General features: G+C 43.4%; 2 protein-coding genes across 3 annotated transcripts in view; one reads left to right on the forward strand and one right to left on the reverse strand.

Annotated features, from left to right (window-relative positions):
• Positions 1–2,053: 2,053 nt before the first annotated feature.
• Positions 2,054–10,425, forward strand: rps25 (ribosomal protein S25). The gene is made up of 5 exons (XM_070894456.1): positions 2,054–2,161; positions 5,298–5,393; positions 7,136–7,319; positions 9,039–9,137; positions 10,343–10,425. The coding sequence occupies exons 1-4, from the start codon at positions 2,159–2,161 to the stop codon at positions 9,131–9,133; spliced, it is 378 nt and encodes a 125-aa protein (XP_070750557.1). The 5' UTR covers positions 2,054–2,158; the 3' UTR covers positions 9,134–9,137; positions 10,343–10,425.
• A 1,172-nt stretch (positions 10,426–11,597) lies between these two features.
• Positions 11,598–22,893, reverse strand: part of cenatac (centrosomal AT-AC splicing factor) — a 29,207-nt gene continuing 17,911 nt past the window's right edge. The window contains exons 6-11 of one of the 2 annotated variants that reach the window (XM_070894455.1): positions 22,177–22,238; positions 20,611–20,728; positions 19,046–19,085; positions 17,598–17,687; positions 12,751–12,883; positions 11,598–12,364 (exon numbers count right to left, since the gene is read on the reverse strand). In XM_070894455.1, coding sequence (XP_070750556.1) covers positions 12,283–12,364; positions 12,751–12,883; positions 17,598–17,687; positions 19,046–19,085; positions 20,611–20,728; positions 22,177–22,238 — 525 coding nt within the window. In that variant the 3' untranslated portion in view covers positions 11,598–12,282. Of the gene's footprint in view, positions 12,365–12,750; positions 12,884–17,597; positions 17,688–18,963; positions 19,086–20,610; positions 20,729–22,176; positions 22,239–22,893 lie in introns of those variants that run through there. The other variant, XR_011595935.1, reaches the window with a different exon arrangement.

Consider the following 22,893-nt stretch of genomic DNA (forward strand, 5'->3'; position numbering starts at 1 on the left):
GATTTTTTTTAACGTTGCACACCAGCCACCACACGAGCTTGACAGAGCTAGGTCTTGGTCCAGTGGCAAGGATTAACCAAGACACCTGGAGACCAGCTCTACTGCACGGATCTTGAAACATATCACACAATTAATTCCTTTTGCAGTGCACTGAATGTTATGCAGGCAAGCAGGGCGGTCATTCTGTGCAACGCCCCACAAACAATAGTGAATGAGTGCTCATGAAAGGCCATCAACCTGAAGCAGTAACTCTGTTTCTCTCTCCACAAATGCTGCATTTTCTGTTTTTATTTCAGATTTTCAGAGTATTTTACTTTTATGTTAATGAAATGAATAGTTTTGGTTGAGGGAGAGGTGTTGCTCATGACTTTGGAATGAATCCCTGCTTCTCTTCAAATAGCACTACGGAATCCTACAATTCACTAAAATCAGCAGTTTAACATCTGATCCGAATGACACCTCCAAAATGTAACATTGTGCGGCACTAGATTATGAGCTCAACCCATCCACTACACCCCCTTGTCTAGGGAGTGAAACTTACATGGTATTAAGCTATACAGATCAGATTCAATCCAGGAATTAATGCAATGCTCTGAGGGACTTCAGTACCCCTGGACCAACCAGGTGGAATAATTGGCCAGAGTTCCAAGTCCTGTGACACTTACAGGAATGTGCATCTGTGTTCAGGTGCTGTCTGGACAGAATTGACTTTAGTCAACTTTAACTCTCTCTTGCACGTAAAGAATGGTTGCTTGCAAGAGATAACATGAACTGTACTTCATTATGAGCCATTGACTTTGGAAAAGGGTGGGAATGAATTGCAGAAAAGTAGTATTTTGATCAGTGTGGCGTGATTCATCAGTACAGCTTGGTGTAATTTGCAACACAAGCAACAGAATTACTATTTTTAAGTTGTTTTATTTATTGGAGATTTTTTTGTGCTCATCAAGGTAAGTGATGTTATTGCTGGAACTGGAATACTTCCTGTTTCAGGTACCCAGTGTCGGCATGATTAATTATAGAACTAACCTTCCTATACTTTGCCCCAATAAAATGCCAAGCCCCAACCTTAAAAAAACAACTCCTACTACATTAGTGTGATATGTGGCTCCCTTAAGTGAGATTGCTGTTTTATTGCTGAATTATGAGCTGTATTGTGTTACTATTAATGTCAAGTTTTTTTCAATTCAAATCATGTCATTGCTCAGAGTATTTTGAAAATGAAGAAAAACCTTTCAATAAAGATAGTGTTTATGTTTTGGATGAATAATCATTTCGCTGGACTGGATTGAGGATATGTGGAATACTTATTGGAGATATAGATACTATCTTGGGTATGTCACTTTGAGTTTGTGAAACAGCCAAAACATCCAAAACTTTTCTGCCTACATCCTAGACTTCACACCCAAATCTTGTTGACCTCCATTGCTCACAGTCCAAGGAATTAAATTCAAAATTCTTGTTCTTTAAAAATGCCTCCACAGCCTCCCGCAGCCCAACACATTTTGCTGTTCTGACTCTGGCCTTCTTTGCACCCTTTCCTCCGTTCCACCACTGGTGGTAGAGTTTACAGCCATCTGACCTGAGGTATGCTTTATGAATACAAGACATGGTAAATTAATGCTTTATGAATGCAAGACATTAAGTGCCTTTGAGCATTTTTACTACGGTAAAGGTGCTATATAAATGCAAGTTGCTGTAAAATAGATGGAGTGGAATGAAAAAATGCTATGTGATTTTTACTTTGGCTAATTACGTTACTATTTATTGTGTATTTTTTCAAAAGTAATGCATTTTAAATTTAAATAATGCAGTTAGGAGTATTCAGTTAGTGAGACTTGGGGGGAACGTCCAGTGTTTGAATCTACTTTGGTTAATTATGTTGATCTTTATTGTGCATTTGTTCATCCTTATTGTGTATTATTTATCAAAAATTTGAACCCACCATCCCTCTAATAGAGATGACTTGCTTCCACATGCAGTTACCAGCTAACCAGTGAGCCCTGGGGAGGGAGCCCTGTGTCAGAATCTGCATTTGGTCCTGGGGAAGGCGTGATGCCATTTCCGCCCGGGGACCGGAAGCAGCGTCCGGCCCGGGGTTTCCTGGGCTGTCGACGCACGGGCTCTTCCTTTCGCTCCGACATCTTGAAGCGGCAACATGGTGAGGGGCAGGGGGTGAGCGGCCCGGGACAGCCCGGGGAACGGGAACGGGGCCCGGGGAGCGGCCTGGGGACAGACGGGGGGGGAACACGACAGGGAGCGGGGCCCGGACGGTGCAGGAGGAGGGCCCGCAGGCTCGGGCGGTGCAGAAGGGGGGCCCGCAGGCCCGGACGGTGCAGGAGGAAGGCCCGCAGGCCCGGGGAGGAGGAGGAAGGCCCGCAGGCCCGGGCGGTGCAGGAGGGGGGCCCGCAGGCCCGGGCGGTGCAGGAGGAGGGCCCGCAGGCCCGGGCGGTGCAGGAGGGGGGCCCGCAGGCCCGGGCGGTGCAGGAGGGGGGCCCGCAGGCCCGGGCGGTGCACGCTGCTGCAATGCAACAGGGCCCACGCTGCAGCCGTTTTCTTGGTTGGAAGGGAACCACAACTACATGAGAACGCGTGCAGATTAGGGGATCGTGGGCTCCATGAATAGAGGCATAGAGCACAAAAGCAAGGACGTTATGATGGACCTTTTATAAAATACTGGTTCGGCCTGAACTGGGGTATGGTGTCCAATTTTTACGGTGGAGATTTTCCAGCGAGGATAAGGGAATAAAGGGTTATGAGGACTGGGAAGTGGAGCTGAGTCCATGATCAGATCAGCCGTGATCTTATTGAGTGGCAGAGCAAGCTCGAGGGGCCGATTGGCCTACTCCTATTTCTTAGAGATTTCTTAGGACACAGAGAGGCTACAAAGAGGTTTAGATAGGTTAAGCGAATGGGCTAAGGTTTGGCAGATGGAATACAATGTTGGAAAATGTGAGGTCATCCACCTTGGGGGGGGGGGAAACAAAAAAAGGGAATACTATTTGAATGGGGAGAAGTTACAACATGCTGCGGTGCAGAGGGACCTGGGGGTCCTTGTGCATGAAACTCTTTTAGGTAGTTTGCAGGTGCAGCAGGTAATCAGGAAGGCGAATGGAATGTTGGCCTTCATTGCGAGAGGGATGGAGTACAAAAGCAGGGAGGTCCTTCTGCAACTGTACAGGGTATTGGTGAGGCCGCACCTGGAGTACTGCGTGCAGTTTTGGTCGCCTTACTTAAGGAAGGATATACTAGCTTTGGAGGGGGTACAGAGACGATTCACTAGGCTGAATCTGGAGATGAGGGGGTTACCTTATGATGATAGATTGAGTAGACTGGGTCTTTACTCGGAGTTCAGAAGGATGAGGGGTGATCTTATAGAAACATTTAAAATAATGAAAGGGATGGACAAGATAGAGGCAGAGAGGTTGTTTCCACTGGTCGGGGAGACTAGAACGAGGGCACGGCCTCAAAATACAGGGGAGCCAATTTAAAACCGAGTTGAAAAGGAATTTCTTCTCCCAGAGGGTTGTGAATCTGGAATTCTCTGCCCAAGGAAGCAGTTGAGGCTAGCTCATTGAATGTATTCAAGTCACAGATAGATTTTTAACCAATAAGGGAATTAAGGGTTATGGGGAGCGGGCGGGTAAGTGGAGCTGAGTCCACGGCCAGATCAGCCATGATCTTGTTGAATGGCGGAGCAGGCTCGAGGGGCTAGATGGCCTACTCCTGTTCCTAATTCTTATGTTCTTAAGTGAAGGCCTTGGAGAAAGAAAGATTTGCAGTTATATAGCGCCTTTCACAACCACCGGATGTCTCAAAGCGCTTTACGGTAAATGAAGTACTTTTGGAGTGTGGTCACTGTTGTAATGAAGTTGCAGAAAAGATTTACAAAAATGATTCCAGGGATGAGGGACTTCAGTACATAGATAGACTTGGGAAGCTGGGGTTATTTTCCTTGGAGTAGAGAAGATTGGGAGCAGATTTGATAGAGGTGTTCAAAATCATGGGTCTAGACAGAGCAGATAGAAAGACTTGCATTTATATAGCGCCTTTCGTGACTACCGGACATCTCAAAGCACTTTACAGCCAATGGTGTAATTTTGGAGTGTAGTCACTTGTAGGAAACGCAGCAGCCAATTTGCGCACAGATAGCAAGAAACTGTTCCCATTGGCAGAAGGGTCGAGAACCAGACGACAGATTTAAGGTGATTGGCAAAAGAACCAAAGGGGACGCAAGGAAAAACTTTACGCAGTGACTGGTTAAGATCTGGAATGTACTGCCTGAAAGGGTGGTGGAGGCAAACTCTAGTTTATCTTTCAAAAGGGAGTTGGATAAGTATCTGAAGAAAAATAATTAGCGGGGAAAGGGCAGGGGCTGAGAGTCGGCATGGGCTCGAAGGACCAAATGGTCTTCCGTGCTGTAACCATTCTGTGATTTATATAGCGCTTCACAGCTAATGAAGTACTTTAGATGTGTAGTCACTGTTATGTAGGAAACGTGGCAGCCAATTTGCACACAGCAAGCTCCCACAAACAACAGCGTGCTACAGCACAAAAGGACCATTCGGCCCATCTGGTCCGTGCTCGCTCTCTGCAAGAGCACGTCAGCTAATCCCACTCCTTTGCCCTTTTTCCCCCCAAGCCCTGCAGTTTTTTTTACCCTTCAGGTACTTATCCAATTCAATCTGCCTCCACCACCCTTTCAGGCAGCGCATTCCAGATCTTAACCACTTGTCGCGTTGTTTTTCCTCATGTTGCCGTTGGATCTTCTGCCAGTCATTAAATCATTATCCTCTGGTTCGTGATCCTTCCGCCAATAGGAACAATTTCCCTCTATCTACTCTGTCCAGATCCCTCATGATTTTAACTTGGATACTAGTCTGATCTACTCTGCGCACAAATTACTGACTGGTTCAGAGGTCAATAACTAGGGTGCATAAATTTAAAGTATTTGGTCGAAGGATTAGCGTTGAGAATTATTTTTACCCAGAGGGTGGTGGGGGTCTGGAACTCACTGCCTGAAAGGGTGGTGGAGACAGAAACCCTCACCACATTAAAAAAGTACTTGGATGTGCACTACAAGGCTACGGACCAAGAGCTGGAAAGTGGGATTAGGCTGGATAGCTCTTTGTTGGCCGGCCCGGCCTCCTGTTATGTAAATTTATAGGCAATGATTACTTAATAGTTTGTTGAGAATTTAAGCCAATCCAATTTTGCACATGGTTCTGTTGCACCAAAATACTTATGATTTAGAAGCTGGTATAATCTTTCATGAAATCCCTCTTTTTACTTCCTAGCCTCCTAAAGACGACAAGAAGAAGAAAGATGGGGGCAAAGGGGGCAAAAAGGATAAAGATCCAGTGAACAAGACTGGAGGCAAGGCCAAGAAGAAGGTATGTCCTTAGCCTCCCTCTTCCATTCTGAGCTGTAAAGCAGAAGGACTGACACTGCTGGAAATACCAAACAAAAACAATTGAGTCAGACTTGCTTCTGTGGAGAACGGGGAAAGGGGAATTAACACTTTGAATGTTAAGGTGCCTGAAACGTTAACTTGTCTGTTCTCTCCGCGGACATGCTGATTGTTTCCAATGTTTGTTTTTGTTTTAAGTATTTGGGCAGTTTCATTATGTTTTGCTTTTTCAAATCGTTGCTGTAGGAAAACATTAACTTGTAAGCTTAATTGACTCACATTGGAAGCATTAATGTGAGCTTGATATAGAATGATGGGATCGATCAAGTTATAACTTTCAGTTGGGACAGTAGCAGAAGTTGTACAAAGTATATATCTTGATGGTTATCTTCACCTGTTGATGTTCTGTACAACCTTGAATCTGGGTCAGGGATGGAGCCTGATGAGCCTTGTTGCCTTCAGCTTTCTTAAAGTATAACTAGCATTGCATAAAGGTGTATTTATTCATTACTGCTTTAAAAACAAATTCAACTTAAATGTACATTGGCGAAACTACTGTTCTATCGAGTACAATGCATTGACGAGCAAGTAGTATATATAAGTAGGAAGAAAATATTGGAACAGGATCAATTGTAGCATTGCCTTATAGCAAGGTGCTATGATAGACAGGTGAATCCTGGGTGATTTTCAGTGTTCCCCTATGGCCCGAGCGAGGTCATGTGGCTTGTTCTTGCATGGCTCAGTACTTTGCAATGGCAGATTGTCTCCTTACCATCTTGGTTGGAGAGATTATCACATTGTTACTGGTGCTGGCTAATCCCTGTATCTTTGCCCCATCACCCTGACCTTACCAAAAATGATAAATGGTATTGGAGCATAGATTGTTCTTTGACCAACTCATCCATTCTTGCTACCGTGATTATCACGCTGTTAAAAATATGGCCCCATCACAACCCCCCCATCCCTCTTCCCATCTCACATTCACCTATGCACTTTCAACATGTGTTGTAAAGCATTAATGAGTGTGAGCCCTCTTGTTTCTCTTTCCCCCATTCCAGTAATCAGCGATCAGTAATTCTGGACTGAACTGTGGATCGTCTAGGTGTCTGCCCCCGAGTGTCACATTGAAACATTGATTTGAATTCACTCTCCTGATGTAAAAGACCCTTATCTCGCAACTCGTCTCATAAATGAAGAACTTGACCAGTTCCTAATGGCTTAAATGGGAAGTAAAATCTAGATGAGTTGACTTGTTAAAAATACTTCCATGTTCACATTAAAATAGTGCCTTAATATTAAGTAATTGTCTAAACTGCAGGGGAGGTGGTGAAGTGGCACTAATGGCTCTGTTGTGACTGAACTGATGGTGCATGAAGTCTCCATCAGCTGTTTGCATTGTTAGCTACAGGAGGTGGTCACAATGTGGAGACTTGGGGCCACTTCAATCAGAGGATATGTTTTAACGTGAGATCAGGCCAACCTCTGCTACAGTGTCTCGGTTCGTTCAGATGGATTTACCGCTCACTGTGTATATCGGCAAGTCATGTTAGCACGAACATACTCGCTGTATTCAGTGTGGACTGTAATTACTTCAGGTGTGGTCACTGTTATATTGGCTTGTCTGATGGTATTTCCAGTTGAGTGAATGGATCTGTAAATATTTTGTAAAAGCTATGGACGTGTTACAGCCTATTAACCACGATCCTTTTGTATAATTGTGAGCAGAAGTGGTCAAAAGGAAAAGTGAGAGACAAGCTGAACAACTTGATCCTGTTTGACAAAGCAACATATGACAAACTGTTGAAAGAGGTGCCCAACTACAAGCTCATCACACCTGCAGTCGTCTCTGAAAGACTAAAGATCCGAGGTTCTCTGGCCAGGGCTGCCCTCCAGGAGCTGCTTTCAAAAGGTAATTGCACACTTGGTCAGATTATTTTGTGCTACTTCCTTTTTACTTGGTAGAGCCCTAAACAAGAGACCATTCAGATGTTTGCTGTGTAGACATGTTCACTGTCAGTAATTTGCTTTGAGATTCATTGTGAATAGTGACTTGTGGGCACATTAACATCAGCACTTGGGCTGTTTGACTTGAAATTGGATGCAAGAACATAAGAATTAGGAGTAGGCCATACGGCCCCTCGAGCCTGCTCAGTCATTCAATAAGATCATGGCTGATCTACGACCTCAACTCCTCCCTGCCCAATCCCCAAATCCCTGATTCCCCTAGAGTCCAAAAATCTAACTACCTCAGCCTTGAATATACTCAATGATTCAGATTTCACAGCTCTTTGTAGTAGAGAATTCCAAAGATTGACAACCCTGAGTGAAAAAATTCCTCCTCATCTCTGACTTAAATGGCCAACCCCTTATCCTGAGGGTATGTCCCCTCGTTTTAGACTCTCCAGCCAGGGGGAAACATCCTCTCAGCATATACGCTGTCAATCTCCCTCAGAATCTTGTATGTTGCAATGAGATCACCGTTCATTCTTCTAAACTCCAGAGAGTATAGGCCCAATCTACTCAATCTCTCTTCATAGGACAGCCCTCTCATTCCAGGAATCAATCTAGTGAACCTTCGTTGCACTGCCTCTAAGGCAAGTATATTCCATCTCAGATAAGGAGACCAGAATTGTACAGTACTCCAGTAGCCATTTTACTAAACTACTTTTTCTCAAGCTATGATTGTACTTTCCGTGACCACTCTTTCCCTCTAGCTCTGTACCGACCCCACCATCCTCATTCTGTTTCCCCACAGTTGCTGAGTCAAAAGCTTACATTTATTTAAATTTGTTCTCTGAATGGAGGCACCATTGGCGGGGATTGGCCAATGAAGGGGGTGCTGGACCTTGAACCACCACAGTCCTTGTGATAGCATTAGCCAGGGATTTCCAGTATAATGACCCAGAGATGATGAAGGAACAACATGAAGTGTGCACGTTGGAGATCATAGTGTGCCCTTTACATTACTGCTCTTGTCCTTGATGGAGATTGCAGGGAAATGGCCACATGTTCTAAATCCTCTTTACATTATGGTTATAATTACAGGATTGTTATGGGGGATAGGTTGTATCTGAGTGTCTGGTTATTTCGTATGGAAAACTGGTTCTCTCACTTCAGCTTTAATAAAATGAATGGAACCAGTGAATATGATCCTTTTAAGAATTCCACATCTCGTCAGTAAACATGTTCATGTGTAACTGGGCATTTGATTGAATTACTGGAATTTCTATAAAAGGATGCAGTTTAATTGCCCACAGTCTCCTGTCCCCAGTCCCCCACACAGTACTCGATCTGCAAGAGCATTGCATGTTCATTTGTCCTGTTCTGCACACTTTAGCCTTTAGGGCCTCTACTTTGTTTTGGGGTATATAAGTGGACCCGGGTGTCTCCGGCCCATCTTTCATTTCCCTCTTTCCTGTGCACATGGTCCCTTCATGACACATTGTTCATCCTGTGATCAGGAACTCATTGTCTTGTAGCTGTGGTGATGTGCAGCATTATCTAGCAAGCTACACTGTTGGCCTGAGTAAATTCAAGAGTGTTTCAATGGATTTCATAGTTTGTTAGTGGCGATTCTGAGTGGTGGATTGTCACCCAGGGCTCCTGTGTAACTGTTTTTGTTTTGCAGGTATGATCAAGCTGGTGTGCAAACACAGAGCACAGGTTATCTACACACGGAACACCAAAGGAGGGGATGCACCTGCTGCTGGTGATGAAGCATAAACAGGTAAGCTGATCTGAATGTGCACCCATCATTTTCTGTTCTTTACCTGTTATCTTTTTCTCCCTTGTATGCTGTAGTTTGTGGGCAGTCTCTTGCTTTTGAACCAGCTGCTAGTGATCAATTTGCCCCTTTCCGTGGGGGAATGATGTGTTTCCACTTGAGCTCTGAATGGTATGAGGTCACAAGTTCCCCGTGTGAGTGATTTCAATGTACTGGGTCCTGGAGCCATGAGCCCCGGGCGGCTGGTCATCTGCACGATGTAATGTGCAAGTGCGTTTCAGCCAGTGTATCTCCGAATCCGTCCCTGCGGCGCAGTCAGCACTTCAGCCAATCTCTCAAAACTGATCTTGGCTAGTTTCACTGGTGGTTCAACTGGTTAGTGAGGTATGCAAGATAGATTTGGATGAAGGCCCTTCAGTTAATATTCCCTCAAGTTTTTTCCCGTGCGTAGTCCCTTTAAATTGCTGCGCGGCTTTTACAATGCAGAAGCCAATGAGCACCCTGTGGGGGGGGGGGGGCCCACACGGGCAGTGCGCACCCTGTGGGGGGAGGGGCCACACGGGCAGTGCGCACCCTGTGGGGGGGGGGGCCACACGGGCAGTGCGCACCCTGTGGGGGGGGGGCGGCCACCTGGGCACTGTGTGCCCGTGCAGCTTTGAGGGAACATTGATTTTATGCCTTTAGTACCAACCCTGGTTGCTCAAAATAGAGTTCTCAGAGCAAAAACTGCTCTAGTTCAATCTCTGGTCTGTGCTGCGAGGAGGGGCTCTCCCAATTTGCCTTGATGACCCTGGAATAGAGGGGAGGGTGGGGTTCAGGTAAGATTACTGCTGCTGATCACTATCGATTGACCCCCTCGCTGGAAGAACACCGATAGAAATTTGCTGAGGACAGGATTGGGCTCAACTTTTGAGTGGATAGTTTAGGTGTGCTGTCAAGGCATGTGGAACTGTACCCAGCCTTCAGAAAAAAGGAATGTTAAAACCTTGTTAGCAGCAGCAATTTTAGGTATCTGCAGTTCACCTTGGATGTGAATATAGCAGATTGTCAAATTTACATCAGCTAATGTCTTAAGATTTAATGGCATATTATTTAGGTTGATTAAAATTGAGATTAAAATTGATGTCAAAATTTAAACTGACACGGGTTTTTGGCTAAAAATGAAATTAATTATCACTGGCCAGACTAATTCTTTTCCTTATTTTCAGGTTCTGGGATGGATTCCAAGTGAAGATACTTGGCCACAATTGTAAAAATGGAAGAAAAAAAATAAAGCCGTCATTACCAGGGATTTGTCTGTGTTACTTGCGGATGATTGGAAATGAGGGGGATATGGGTGCATCTGCTGTTGGCTACTGGTTGCTTGTGCCAGGGGTATTTCTCTGTTGCTTGCTCTAATGCTGCCTTTTAATCAGTGGTTGAAAGTATCCCATGGCCAACTTGGTAATTGGAAGCAGGGGCATTCTCCCTGGGTGGATCAGCCCACACTGCTCCCTGTGTAGCAGGCAGGTTGCTTTCTCATCAGCACTGCCATTATTCACAAGTAATGTGCTACCTCCACTTGCCACAAGTGCTTGTAAATTGTTTTACTTGGGGTGAGTTATAGCATACATACACGGCCAGAAGTTAACCAATTTGTAGAAATGCTTATACTACATAATAATGCGGCTCACTTTTAAGTTACTAGAAAAGCAATGTGCGTGTGTATAGCTGCGCTATTTATTTCATGGGTTCTGTGAAAGATTTTGTGACCTGTAAGTGGTTGCAAGTGCTGTACTGCAGTAAATACATTTCATCCCACATTCCATTGAGTGGCAATTTGACAGGCTATACATCTTTTCAACACAGTGATACTCCGTGAACTGATTTGCAGAGTCTTACACCCCTCAAACTTATGTGAGTTAATAGCTCAAACACATTAAGATGCAGAATTTGCTGACAAGGCAAACTTTTATCCTAAATTTTTTTTCCCCCTGTGGAACAATTCAATTCAGGCTTTTATGATGCCCTTATCCAAACTAATTTACTGTAACATGACAAATACTGAGTCCATTAGATTTTGGACTTAGGATGTCAAATTCATTAACAAAATGGTTGCGTTTTTAGCTCCCGTGTTTGCAACTTCATTTATTAACTGCAAGGAGACCCTGACACCAGAGTGTTTTATTTTGAGGAATGCTAGTCTCCCTCATTGCTGCAGTGTATTCTAATTAGAGATGCAGGAAAATGTGGATTAGGTTACTGGTGGGTTCTCTGCAAAAGTGTGGCATTGATGGGATGTAATTATAGGAAAATCTGACTTGTTTTTAAAAACAAGAACCTGGAAGGATGGAGGTAACAACCATCAAATAACTTATTCTCTCAGTTCCATTTCCATCTAATGTGTTTATTACAATGAAATGGGAAAGCCATCTTATTAATACATTATGGCTAGCAAAAATGAACAAACCAATGTAGATAATCCCATTTCCCCCCCCCCCCCCAATGGGATTTAGTTTACAAATAGTTCAAGGCCAGTGAGCCACAAAAATTCTTACCCTTTCAGTGATGGAGAGAGTTGTATATAAATAAAGTTGGGTAGGATGGTGCTTATAAATGGACAGAAGACTGCTGTTGGGTTTACCCTGGCTAGGTAACAGCAATACAATAATTTATTTATATAGTGCCTTTTAATGTAAAACGTCCCAAGGTGCTTCAACAATTTTACAACACAAAGCAAAATACTGCAGATGCTGGAATTTGGAACAAAAACAGAAAATGCTGGAAATCGCAGCCTGACCGTTGAGATTTTTAGGTAACAGCAGTGTTCCCTCTAAGTTGCGTGTGGCCACGCAGTAATCTGCAAGGTCCCACACAAGCTGCTCACAAGCTTTTACATTGAAATGCATATGCAGAATTTTAAAGGGACCATTCACTGGCCGTGCATAATACAGTGCAGCTTACAGAGAACATTGGTTTACAGTTATTGCATTGGAACTTAAAGCCAGATTTACTGTGTACCAATTTACTCATCAAAAATATACAATATTTCAGTGCAACAATTTAAGAGTATGAATAATAAAAGTAGAGAACATTAAAGGGTCAGAATTTTTTTTAAAGCAGAAACAAAACTCAACATTTTCTTCTCGATTTAAATATCTTTCCAGTTTCATTTCTTGGAACTGCTCTGCTGGCCATCTCTTTTCCTTTTCCCGTTCTCTTTTTTCCCCTCCTCTAACCTGAACTGATGCCTGTAAAATGAAAAAATAGTCAGTTTGAGGAAGTAGACAACGCAAAGTCAAATGTTGAGGGGGCTAAAGTTTTTACATTTGCTGAGTAAGCAAGGAGACAACTTTGGGGGGAGGGGCGGGGAGAGACAACTTTTGGGCGGGGGGGGGGGACATCCCCAACTGCACAAGAACCAAGCCTTTGGGGAAATGTTAAGTGAACAGAAGCTTGGTTTTCAGAAAGTGGTGTGGGAAAAGAGGAGGCTAGAGTCAGAAAATATGACTGGAGGAATACATTACAATTTAAAATTTGATCTATTACACTGGGAGGTACGAGAGTCCATACCTCTACATTCTATGACAATGTGGCCAGGACTGCAAATGAAGAATTGTAAAAGACCATCTCTAACCTGGACTGCCACCTCCTGCCATCATTCCACACCCGGCCAAACGAAGGTAACCAGGAGTCATCTGTTTCTGATGTGTGATTGAAATTTGCACCAACTCTATTTGGAGGAAGTTTCTTCAGTTTCTCTTTCTCTTCTAAAATAAAAACAAATCTTGTGTATGACAAATTTAACTGTACAAGTCTCCATTCAAAAAGTAAGGTATTAAGTGCAACTCCTCTTCAAAAGTATTTGATAGAAATACAAATGTAAAGAGCTGTTTGGCCCACGCAGCCCATGTTGGTGTTTGTCCTCTGTACTAGCAGTAGTTCTAACCCCATATACCTGCCCTGTTTAGACTCCCACAACCATCTATCTAACTTGTTAAACATTTACGTGGTCTGTTTTAATCATTATTGACAGTAGTTCAATTCACAACCTCACAACCCTCTTAAAAATTGTTCTGCTTTGTCCCAAATCTCATCTTTAAACATATCTTGTTTCTCCTTCCATTCTAGATCTCGACCACTGAAAATAGTTATTCCATCCACCATATCCCCATCCATTTTAAATCCATCAAATCACCGTGTATCGCCTCTGAATTAAAACCATTCAATTATTTGCTTCCTCAGAGCAGGCAGCATCCTAGTAATTATACCCTCTATTGCCTCAACATCCTTTCTATATTGTGGAACACTTAGTCAAACTGTGGTTTAATATAGATTCAGCATTACATCTTTTATATATGCTTCTTGCCCTAAACCCCAGTAGTCCATCAGCCTTTAAATATCGTGAAACCTAAACTCCAAATCCCAATGCTCTTCCATATCACCTTACCGTACCCATTCAAAATATAACTACTTTTATTTTGGCACGATCTACCACCTCGCTAACACAGAAAACCATCTAAATGAATTCACTCTGCCTATTTTCAGCTTGTCTATATTGTGGACATCACTCCCTCTAACCCAATATCCAAACCAATGATATACACAGTGAACAGAAACAATCATAGAAAAGAACCCGTGAGACGCTGCTGTCCTCTTCCAGCTACTCAAATTATCCTCCCCTCCTGTTATCTCCCTTCTAACCAGTATTTAATCCAATTTGCCTACCTTCACCCAATTACATACATCCTGATCTTCTCCCAAGTCTCCTGTAAATCCCAGTACATCATATACACCACCAACAAGATTGGTCATCAGATTAAGCAGATATTATGGGCCACTTAATCATACTTCAATTGTTAAGATTATTAGAGGCTATATGTAATGCCCTAGATTTTGCAGTCAGAAGGAACGGTGCCCTCTACAGGGCTCTCTGGCATGTGCGAGCAGGTTCAAGCAACAGTAAAGCTCTTCAACCAATCAGATTGAAGAATCCTCATATATGCAGTCTAAACCAGGAAGTATAAATTACATTTAATTCATTGCAAAATCATGTATAGAAAGTGAAATAAAAAGGGAAAAATGATGGGATTGAGAGACCGAAAGAAAAAGTTTTTAAAACATTAAAAAAAATATCCCAACTTTAATTAAATTCAGAAGGAATGAGACTCCATGTGGATATAGCAATAATCAGAGAGCAGAAAGCACAGCGTAGGGTATGGGGACATTTTTTTTGACTGGAAATGTGTGGTGTTCTGTATTGGGGCTAAAAATAGGACCTGCATTTATACATTGCCTTTCACGTTCTCCGGATGCCCCAAGGCACATCACAACCGCTACAGTACAATCACTGTTGTAATGTATGGAAACAAAACAGGCAATTTGTGCACAGCAAGATCCCACAAATGGCAATGTGATAAATGACCAAATAATCTGTTTTTGGTGGTGCTGGTTGAGATAAATACTGAATAGGACACTGGGAGGACTCCCCTGCCATTTGTCAAATAGTGTCGTGGGATCTTTTAGGTCCATCTGAGAGGGCAGATTTACCAATTTTCCAAAGACATTAAATTTGGGGGATTGGCAAGGACTGCAGGTTGAGTAGATACACAGCAGTTACAGTCAATATGAAGTAATGCATTGGAGATGTAAGGAAATTCACTTTGAATGTCAAGATCTTTAAATGAAGATTAGAAGGACCTATGTTCATGTTTTGTATGATGGGTAAAGCTTATAATGGGATGTCTAGTTTGGCTAGCCATTCGACGGCCTTGTGAGATGCCAAGCAGAGAAATGGGGTGCCTCCCACAACAGATCTAAGTGGGTAGGTTGAGGTGATGTGTTGCATGGTCTGGGACCCATGGCAAGTCACACTGGGCTGTGGCTCATCTTCCACTTGTGGAGCGTCATCAGTGTCCTGTGCGAATTGGGCTGAGCGCTGCCCACTACATTCGAGGGAGGTCAAAGCCAGGGACCTGTACTGTTGGGACAGTGATGAGGTGTTGGTTCTGTATGCTGCATGCGTCTCATGATTCCGTCCGTCTGGATAGTGGGTCGACACCAGCTGCATGAATATTGGCTGCTATTTCCCAGACTAGCCGGCGCGATTTTAAGCGCTTTCGCGGTAGGTTTTTCAAGTCTTCAAGAAGGACCTTGGTGTGCAAGTACACAGGCCATTAAACTAGCCATGTAAGTGGATATGGCTGTAAAAAGGCAAACAGAGTCTCTGGCTAGAGATACAGAACACAAAATGAAGGAGATGGTGTTGAACTTGTAAAACACTTTAGGTAGGCTGAAGTTGGAGTATTGTGTACAGTTTGGACACCCCATTATAAAATATATAAAAGCAACAGAAAATATGCTGGGGAGATTCACAATTATGACAGTTGCAACTTGAGAAGGTTTTTATTGCCAATAAACAGGTGACCTCAAAAGATATTCAAAATTATGAAGGGTTAATAGAAATAGTGCTACATTGTCTTCCTTGGTCAGCAAGACAGTAACTTGAGCATTCAACAAGTGATCAGGAAGGCCAATCGTATCTTGGCCTTTAATGCAAAGGGGATGGAATATAAAAGCAGGGAAGTCTTGCTACAGCTATACAAGATATTGGTGAGGCCACACCAATTTTCCATATTTACGAAAGGATATACTTATTTCCATATTTACAAAAAGATATACTTGCTTTTGAGGCAGTTCAGAGAAGGTTCACAAGGTTGATTCCGGGGATAAGGGGGTTGACTTATGAGGAAAGGTTGAGTAGGTTGGGCCTCTACTCATTGCAATTCAGAAGAAAGAGAGGTGATCTTATCGAAATGTATAAGATTGAGGGGGCTTGACAAGGTGGATGCAGAGAGGATGTTTCCGCTGATGGGGGAGACTACATCTTAGAATAAGGGCCCGCCCATTTAAAACTGAGATGAGGAGAAATTTCTTCTCTCAGAGGGTTGTAAATCTGTGGAATTCACTGCCTCAGAGAGCTGTGGAAGCTGGGACATTGAATACATTTAAGACAGAAATAGACAGTTTCTTAAACGATAAGGGGACAAGGGGTTATGGGGAGCAGGTGGGGAAGTGGAGCTGAGTCCATGATCAGATCAGCCATGATCTTATTGAATGGCGGAGCAGGCTCGAGGGGTCAAATGGCTTACTCCTGTTCCTATTTCTTATGTTCTTTTACATTTAAGATAAAGAATGAAAGGGAGGTTAGAACATGTTTTTAACAGAATGACTGCTCCCAACAAAATGAACAGAAGCATTGTGTGTAAATGCTAACTTTCATAAGCCAATAGAAACACCTGAAGCTTTTCAACTTTTAATTTTTTTTCCTATTCAGTTCGGCAGCGTATAAATGTTAACTTTCATAAGCCGATATAAACATAAATTCAAATTTTTTCTTTTTTTTTTCTTCTGATGCGGTTCAGTTTGGCAGCAGCGATCTTTTCTCCACCCCCGCCCCCCACTCCCTCCTGATAAGGGAATCAAGGGATATGGGGATAGTGCAGGAAAGTGGAGTTGAGGTAGAAGATCAGCCATGATCTCATTGAATGGCAGAGCAGGCTCGAGGGGCCGAATGGCCTAATCCTGCTCCTAATTCTTATGTTCCTCACCTTTCTCTCCAATCTGTCAGAAGTCCAGTGAGAACAACCAAGAAAACCACTGGAACTGCACAAGAGCAACTACTTTGTTTCGTTGGCAGCAGTTGCGTCCTTTTAAAATGGAGGAATATGCCATTTATTGCCACAAACTATTGTTAAACAGTCTAAGAAACTTATTTTAAAGAGAGGATTATTAAAGGGTACAGGAAACAAGAGAGAAAAGGAATTAGATTAGGTAGTTAACGTGGAGAAAAATGCTTGGGCAGATTTGATGAGATAAATAGTCGTTTTAAACTTGAGCTCATCCAAAACTATGCTGCCCGTGTCCTAACTCGCACCAAGTTCCCTTCACCCATCACCCCATGTGCTCGCTGACCTACATTGGCTCCCAGTCCGGTAATGTCTCAATTTTAAAATTCTCATCCTAGTTTCCATGGCCTCGCCCCCCCCCCCCACTATCTCTGTAACCTGCTACAACCCTCAGATCTCTGCGCTCCTCCAATTTTGGTCTCTTGCGCATCCCTGATCTTAAATCACTCCACCATTGGCAGCAGTGCCGCGACCCCAAACTCTGGAATTCCCTCCCTAAACCTCTCAGCCTCTCTCTGCTCCTTTAAGACGCTCCTTAAAGCCTACCCCTTTGGTCAACTGACATAATGTCGTCTTGTGGCTCGGTGTCAAATTTATTTGTTTTGTCTAACACTCCTGTGAAATGCCTCGGGACATTTTACTACATTAAAGGCGCTATATAAATAAAAGCTATTGTTATTATTACAGTTGCAATAGAAATGCAAATTTTAGTTTTTTTTAAATGTAGTAACATGATGATTCCATGACATCGCCACCCATTCTAACTAAATGACCAACCAGAATATCAAACACATACTCTGTTGAATAAACTCTTCATAAGATGGCCCTATCGGTTTTGGTGTAGTGTCTGGATTTCCCTCATCGATAAGCCAGGGTGGAATAGCACCTGAGGGCAGAGGTAATGATTATTAGTGGGTGACAAGGGTACAACCTCTTGAGCGTGGTCTTCATCGCTTCAGTTTTAATACTTATTCATATCTAGTTTATTGCTGAGAAAAATAAAAATTACAATACTTACCTAAAAAGCATTATTGCACAAAATAATCTGGGTTAATTTCCTTCACAAAGCCCAAACGGGTTTGCAATTTTAGTATTTGTAGAATAATCAAAGAAAGTGAAGATCCATCGATTACCCCCCCCCCCCACAACCCCATCCCACACCCTCCCCCACCCCACCCTACCCTACACCCCCCCCCCACCCCACCCCCCAACACCCCCTACACACCCCCCCCAACAAGTGTCCTGAAAATTCTTAGGAGGAAATTTAATTAAAATTTTAAAACAGAATTTAAATGAGAAATGGTTTAGTTAGGCTGGCAGGGTAATTGTTAACTTTATGATATACCCATGGCTGGTAAGGAAATACTGGGAAGTCTGAAGGTTAGCGAGCAGTAGCTGGAGTACGGGCGACAGGCGAGGCTCATTCAACATTAACGGCCTTTCAAACAAGCGTCCGGACTGGTAGAAAGTCGGTGGAGCCTTTCCGTCTTACTGAGTGACTTAAAGCGATGAATCTTAAAGAGTTTAGTTAAAGACCCGGCAGGTGTGTTATCCTCTCGCACATCTGTTCTCCGGAAGTCTGGGAATATGCTGCCATTCTGTGGGAGTAGCTTCACCACACGGACTGCAGCTGTTCAAGAAAGTGACTCACTGCCACCTTCTCAAGGGCAACTCGGGATGGGCAATAAATGCCGGCCTTGCCAGTGACACCCACATACCCCGAATGAACATTAACAAAAAAAAAAATTGGAAAGAGGGAAGAAAGTAAAAGCTTACAGATATAAAAAAGATCTAATTTTACATGTGTTGGGTCACTGTTTGTAGGAAAATAGTCATGTTTCTGCAAATACTGTACACCAAAAAATATGTTTTTAAATCTATAGCGTACACCTTTGTGTGGCTTTTACACAATCTCCATCACCACAAAAATGTTAAGGTGAAATTTATTCACAAGATTTTACAGTACTATAAATGTAGCACTAATGGGTGATAATGCATTCCACAGTAAGACTGCACATTAACAGCAACATTCAGTCAAGTTTAACATTCCAGTGGCTACATTAGACTCAACTTTTCACTCATTTTAGTGGAAATTGTAAATGATTACTCCACATGGAATATGTTTTTTCACTGGCTACTGCACTGCCCCTTGTCCCACTTACATAATCATCTTTGGCCCAAATCCCGCTTGAAAATCAGTCATTACATTATACACTGAAAACCCGCACAATGTAACATCTTCACCTGTGTGAATATTCCCAGTTTTTGGTTCGGATATCTGGAACTGTAGAAAAAGTCAGTGAAACATTAATTATAAAACCTAACAACACAAACTAGTATATTTACATCTTCAAATTTATTAAATCTAAATAAAAATGCACAATTTTAAATAGAATGTTTTGGTAAATGTTAATACCATATTGGTATTCTCGTATACTCATCTGACTAGGCTGCAAGGGTCAGTTACATCATGTTAACTTACATTAACAGTAATCACTCCACTTCAAAAGTAATTATGTAGTGTTTGAAGATATTTCAACACCACAAGCAGTGTATAAATACAACTGTGCTGCTCAGATTTATTAAAATCACATTATATAACAAATAAATGCTAAGGCGAGGAACTTAAATGTCGGGAAAATTGGGAGTATTATACAAAAATGGCGCTACACAAGTCAGCTGACTCCCAATCACACTCTGAGCTGCAGCTGAAACACAGGCCTCCGCAGTTCAGCTCAGATATCTTTCCTGAAGCACACAGCCTTGAAACGCCACAAGGCTTCAGAAAGTGGAAGTGAGTTGGAAGAACCAGTGCAAATTTCCTCTCCAAACCTGCTGCAAACTCAAAAGCGATTCACTCTCCGTTCACCATGCAACGTAAAGGAATCAGGGGTGCATCATCATCCTAGGCAATCCCTCGAAACGAGGATGACTTGCTTCCACGCCAAAAAAGGATGAGTTCACAGGTGTTTCAATGATATTCCGGATCCCGAACTACATCCTGAAGGGTGGAAGATGCCTTTGCGTGGATTTTTTTTAACGTGAGGTGGCTGTTGCACACCAGCCACCACACAGGCTTGACAGAGCTAGGTCTTGGTCCACTGGCAAGGGTTAACCAAGACGACTGGAGGCCAGCTCTGCTGCATGGAACTAGTGCGCACAAATATCGCAGTGTGGGCTGGCCTGTGCTGTCCCTGGGCCCCGATCACATCCCTCTACGAACTCTTGCCGCTCCTGCCATACCTGCCCGCACTACAATCAGCCGTCGCCCTCCTGCAGCAGCATGCACTGCTCCCTACAGTGGCATGCCCCCGCACGTTGCTCCCTCTAATGGCCCGGCCTGCTGATGGTCTTGCAGGCCGGGACCACGCCGATTTCTGCGGTTCAGCAACAATGCATAAAGCGCTTTCCTTCCATTTTAATCTTCAAATTCTGCCCTCTTGAGCATCCCTGAATATAATCGCTCAACCATCAGTGGCCATACCTTCAGCTACCTGGGCTCCAAGCTCTGGAACTCCCTCCCTAAACCTATCTATCCTCCTTTAAGACGCTCCTTAAAACCGATCTCTTTGACTAAGCTTTTGATCCAGTACCATAATTTCTTCTCATGTGGCTCGGTGTCATATTTATTTATTTTGTCTTATAACACTCCTGTGAAGCACCTTGGGACGTTTTACTATGCTAAAGGCACTATATAAATAAAAGTTGTTTTCGTTAATGTAATTGACTGCGACAAGTAATACTGCCGAGCGCTTAAAACAGCTTTTGACACTTCAACGAAGTAGTCTCACTATATATTCACACATCACCTGGTCACCAACGAAAGTCAAGGTTTGTCCATTTGTCACACCACCAGAATGACGAGGGAGATTTACTCCACTCGGCCCAGGTTCCATCTCTTCAGCACTACAGGTACTAACAGCACGCCTTGCAGAGAAACAACAGAGTTAGCTGAATGGTTTATGTAAAATGCATGTTATTTCCTTAATTGAAATTAAACAAACAATCAGGACCAAATTTTCTTTGGGAGCATGAATCTATCTTTCTCTCCTCGGATCCATGGTCTACCTGCAGCGGCTGTAGGCAACACACTCACAGGCTCTGCAGCCGAAGCAACAGCAGGCTGACTACACTTGGCAATTCAAACGCACAGGGAAATAAAAACCATAAACCTATATTCTCACTCTATCATGGCACCAGACATATTCGTGTTCCAGTCTGCTGCACCATTAAGATTGGGAACTTAAGACCAAGTAAGGGGTCAGAATAAGGGGTCGCCCATTTAAAACGGAAATGAGGAGGAATTTCTTCTCTCAGAGGTTCGTGAATCTTTGGAATTCTCTACCCAAGAGAGCTGTGGAGGCTGGGTCATTGAATATATTTAAGGTGAAAATAGACAGAGTTTTGAACGATAAGGGAGTCAAGGGATATGGGGAGCGGGCAGGGAAGTGGAGTTGAGGCCAGGATCAGTTCAGCCATGATCTTATTGAATGGCGGAGCAGGCTCGAGGGGCCAAATGGCCTACTCTGCTCCCAGTTCTTATGTTCTTATGCAAAAAGGTAAGTGGAGACTGCCAGCAGCTTAGAGGATCCATGAAAATGTGGAGCTCCAATGTCACTGGCTCTCTGGAAACTGCCCGTTTTACATTTGAATGTCAGTGATTGCGTTCCTTTAATGTAAAACCCTGTCTAAACACATGCAAACAAACAAAATAAATCAAATATGAAGTTGGGGTTGGCGTTTCACTAAAATGCACTATATTTTTCTGTTGTGGGAAAGACATTATACGAGTTACTTCCCTCGCCTCTCCCCTATCTTACAGCATCCAAGGTCAATGGCACAATCACAAATAATGGGGGAGGCGGAAGGGGAAGAAACCTCCAGGACAATTCCAAGATTTGAAGGGAAGGATGGGAAGAAAGGAAAGAAAGCACACGCCCCCCCCTCCCAACCCCCCGCCCCCAAAACACTCGGACGTGGGACAACCTGTTCGAATAACAGCAATGTCTCTTGATTTATGCAATTCTTGCTGGGGTATGGTTTCACCAGAGCCAGCAACCTTCCAGTTATCCTAGTGTCATCCAATACCTGGCCACTCTTCATGTGCGAGTCTCAATAATGAATGTTTGGAGCCTGATCCTGTCCTTGACCAACATTCACATATAGGCACTTTGCAACACTGGTCAATGAATAGCAATCAGGAGTGGGAATGCGGGCAGATTTTTCCTCTCCCCAGCCCAGGAACACTGAAGCCAGTTGTTGCTCTTGTTGAAAATTGCACACAGACTAAAGTATCACGGGCAGTTGTCATGATATTTAAACATTTCTACAGCGCACCAACATAGATTTAATAAATGAAAGCACCTTTCTCTTACCTCTCATAGTGATCGATTGAAAAGGCTGGGAGTCCATCGACAGAATTCTGCTCTGCCTGTGGCTGGTTTTGATTCAGGAAAAATCAACTTTTTTTCTTAAAGTTTAAAATACAGCAACAACATAACTATTGCAATAATGTGTTAGCAACCAAATATTCATCTGCTAAATGCTTTGTAACAAAGCTGTGCAGCCAGATGTCAGCTCCAGTGGCCATCACCATTAATATTTTCATGTCTTCTCCTCTAAGATTAGGGCGACCTTGGTGAATAGGACATAATCTACAATACATTCTACTTCGCTTTGCATGCGCCCCCCCCCCACCCTGCACTATTTGGGCAATGGTCTCGCTGCTATAAACTCACATTCTCCTCACCTGCTTAGGCAGATCTCAGGGCTGGGTGCAGGAGTCACATCCTTCCCATGCTACAAGGCTGTCTGGTGCATTGTTAATGCTTCCCTCACATAGACAACACAACGAGAGAGAGAATGCCCCCCACTTTAGAATGGGGCAGTGGACAAGAGGCTAGCTCGCCCTACTTCAACCATATTGCAACAGTGACTGTCTAAAACGGAAGTCCATAGACCGCCCGCGCTCCTCCCACCCACCCCCCCACCAAGCCCAGTTAGGGCGGGCTCCGTGGAACCATGAGGAACAGTAAATATGAGGTGGAGGAGAAAAGAGAAACACTTCAAAAACAAATCAAAACTTCTCAATT

This window comes from Pristiophorus japonicus, chromosome 11 (genome assembly GCF_044704955.1).
Source record: "Pristiophorus japonicus isolate sPriJap1 chromosome 11, sPriJap1.hap1, whole genome shotgun sequence".
NCBI lineage: Eukaryota > Metazoa > Chordata > Chondrichthyes > Pristiophoridae > Pristiophorus > Pristiophorus japonicus.

Excerpts from the sequence above, each read along its gene's own strand:
- rps25 (XM_070894456.1), top strand. Across the intron at positions 5,394-7,135 it reads GAGGCAAGGCCAAGAAGAAG|AAGTGGTCAAAAGGAAAAGT; the intron begins GTATGTCCTTAG and ends AATTGTGAGCAG. Across the intron at positions 7,320-9,038 it reads CCAGGAGCTGCTTTCAAAAG|GTATGATCAAGCTGGTGTGC; the intron begins GTAATTGCACAC and ends TTTGTTTTGCAG.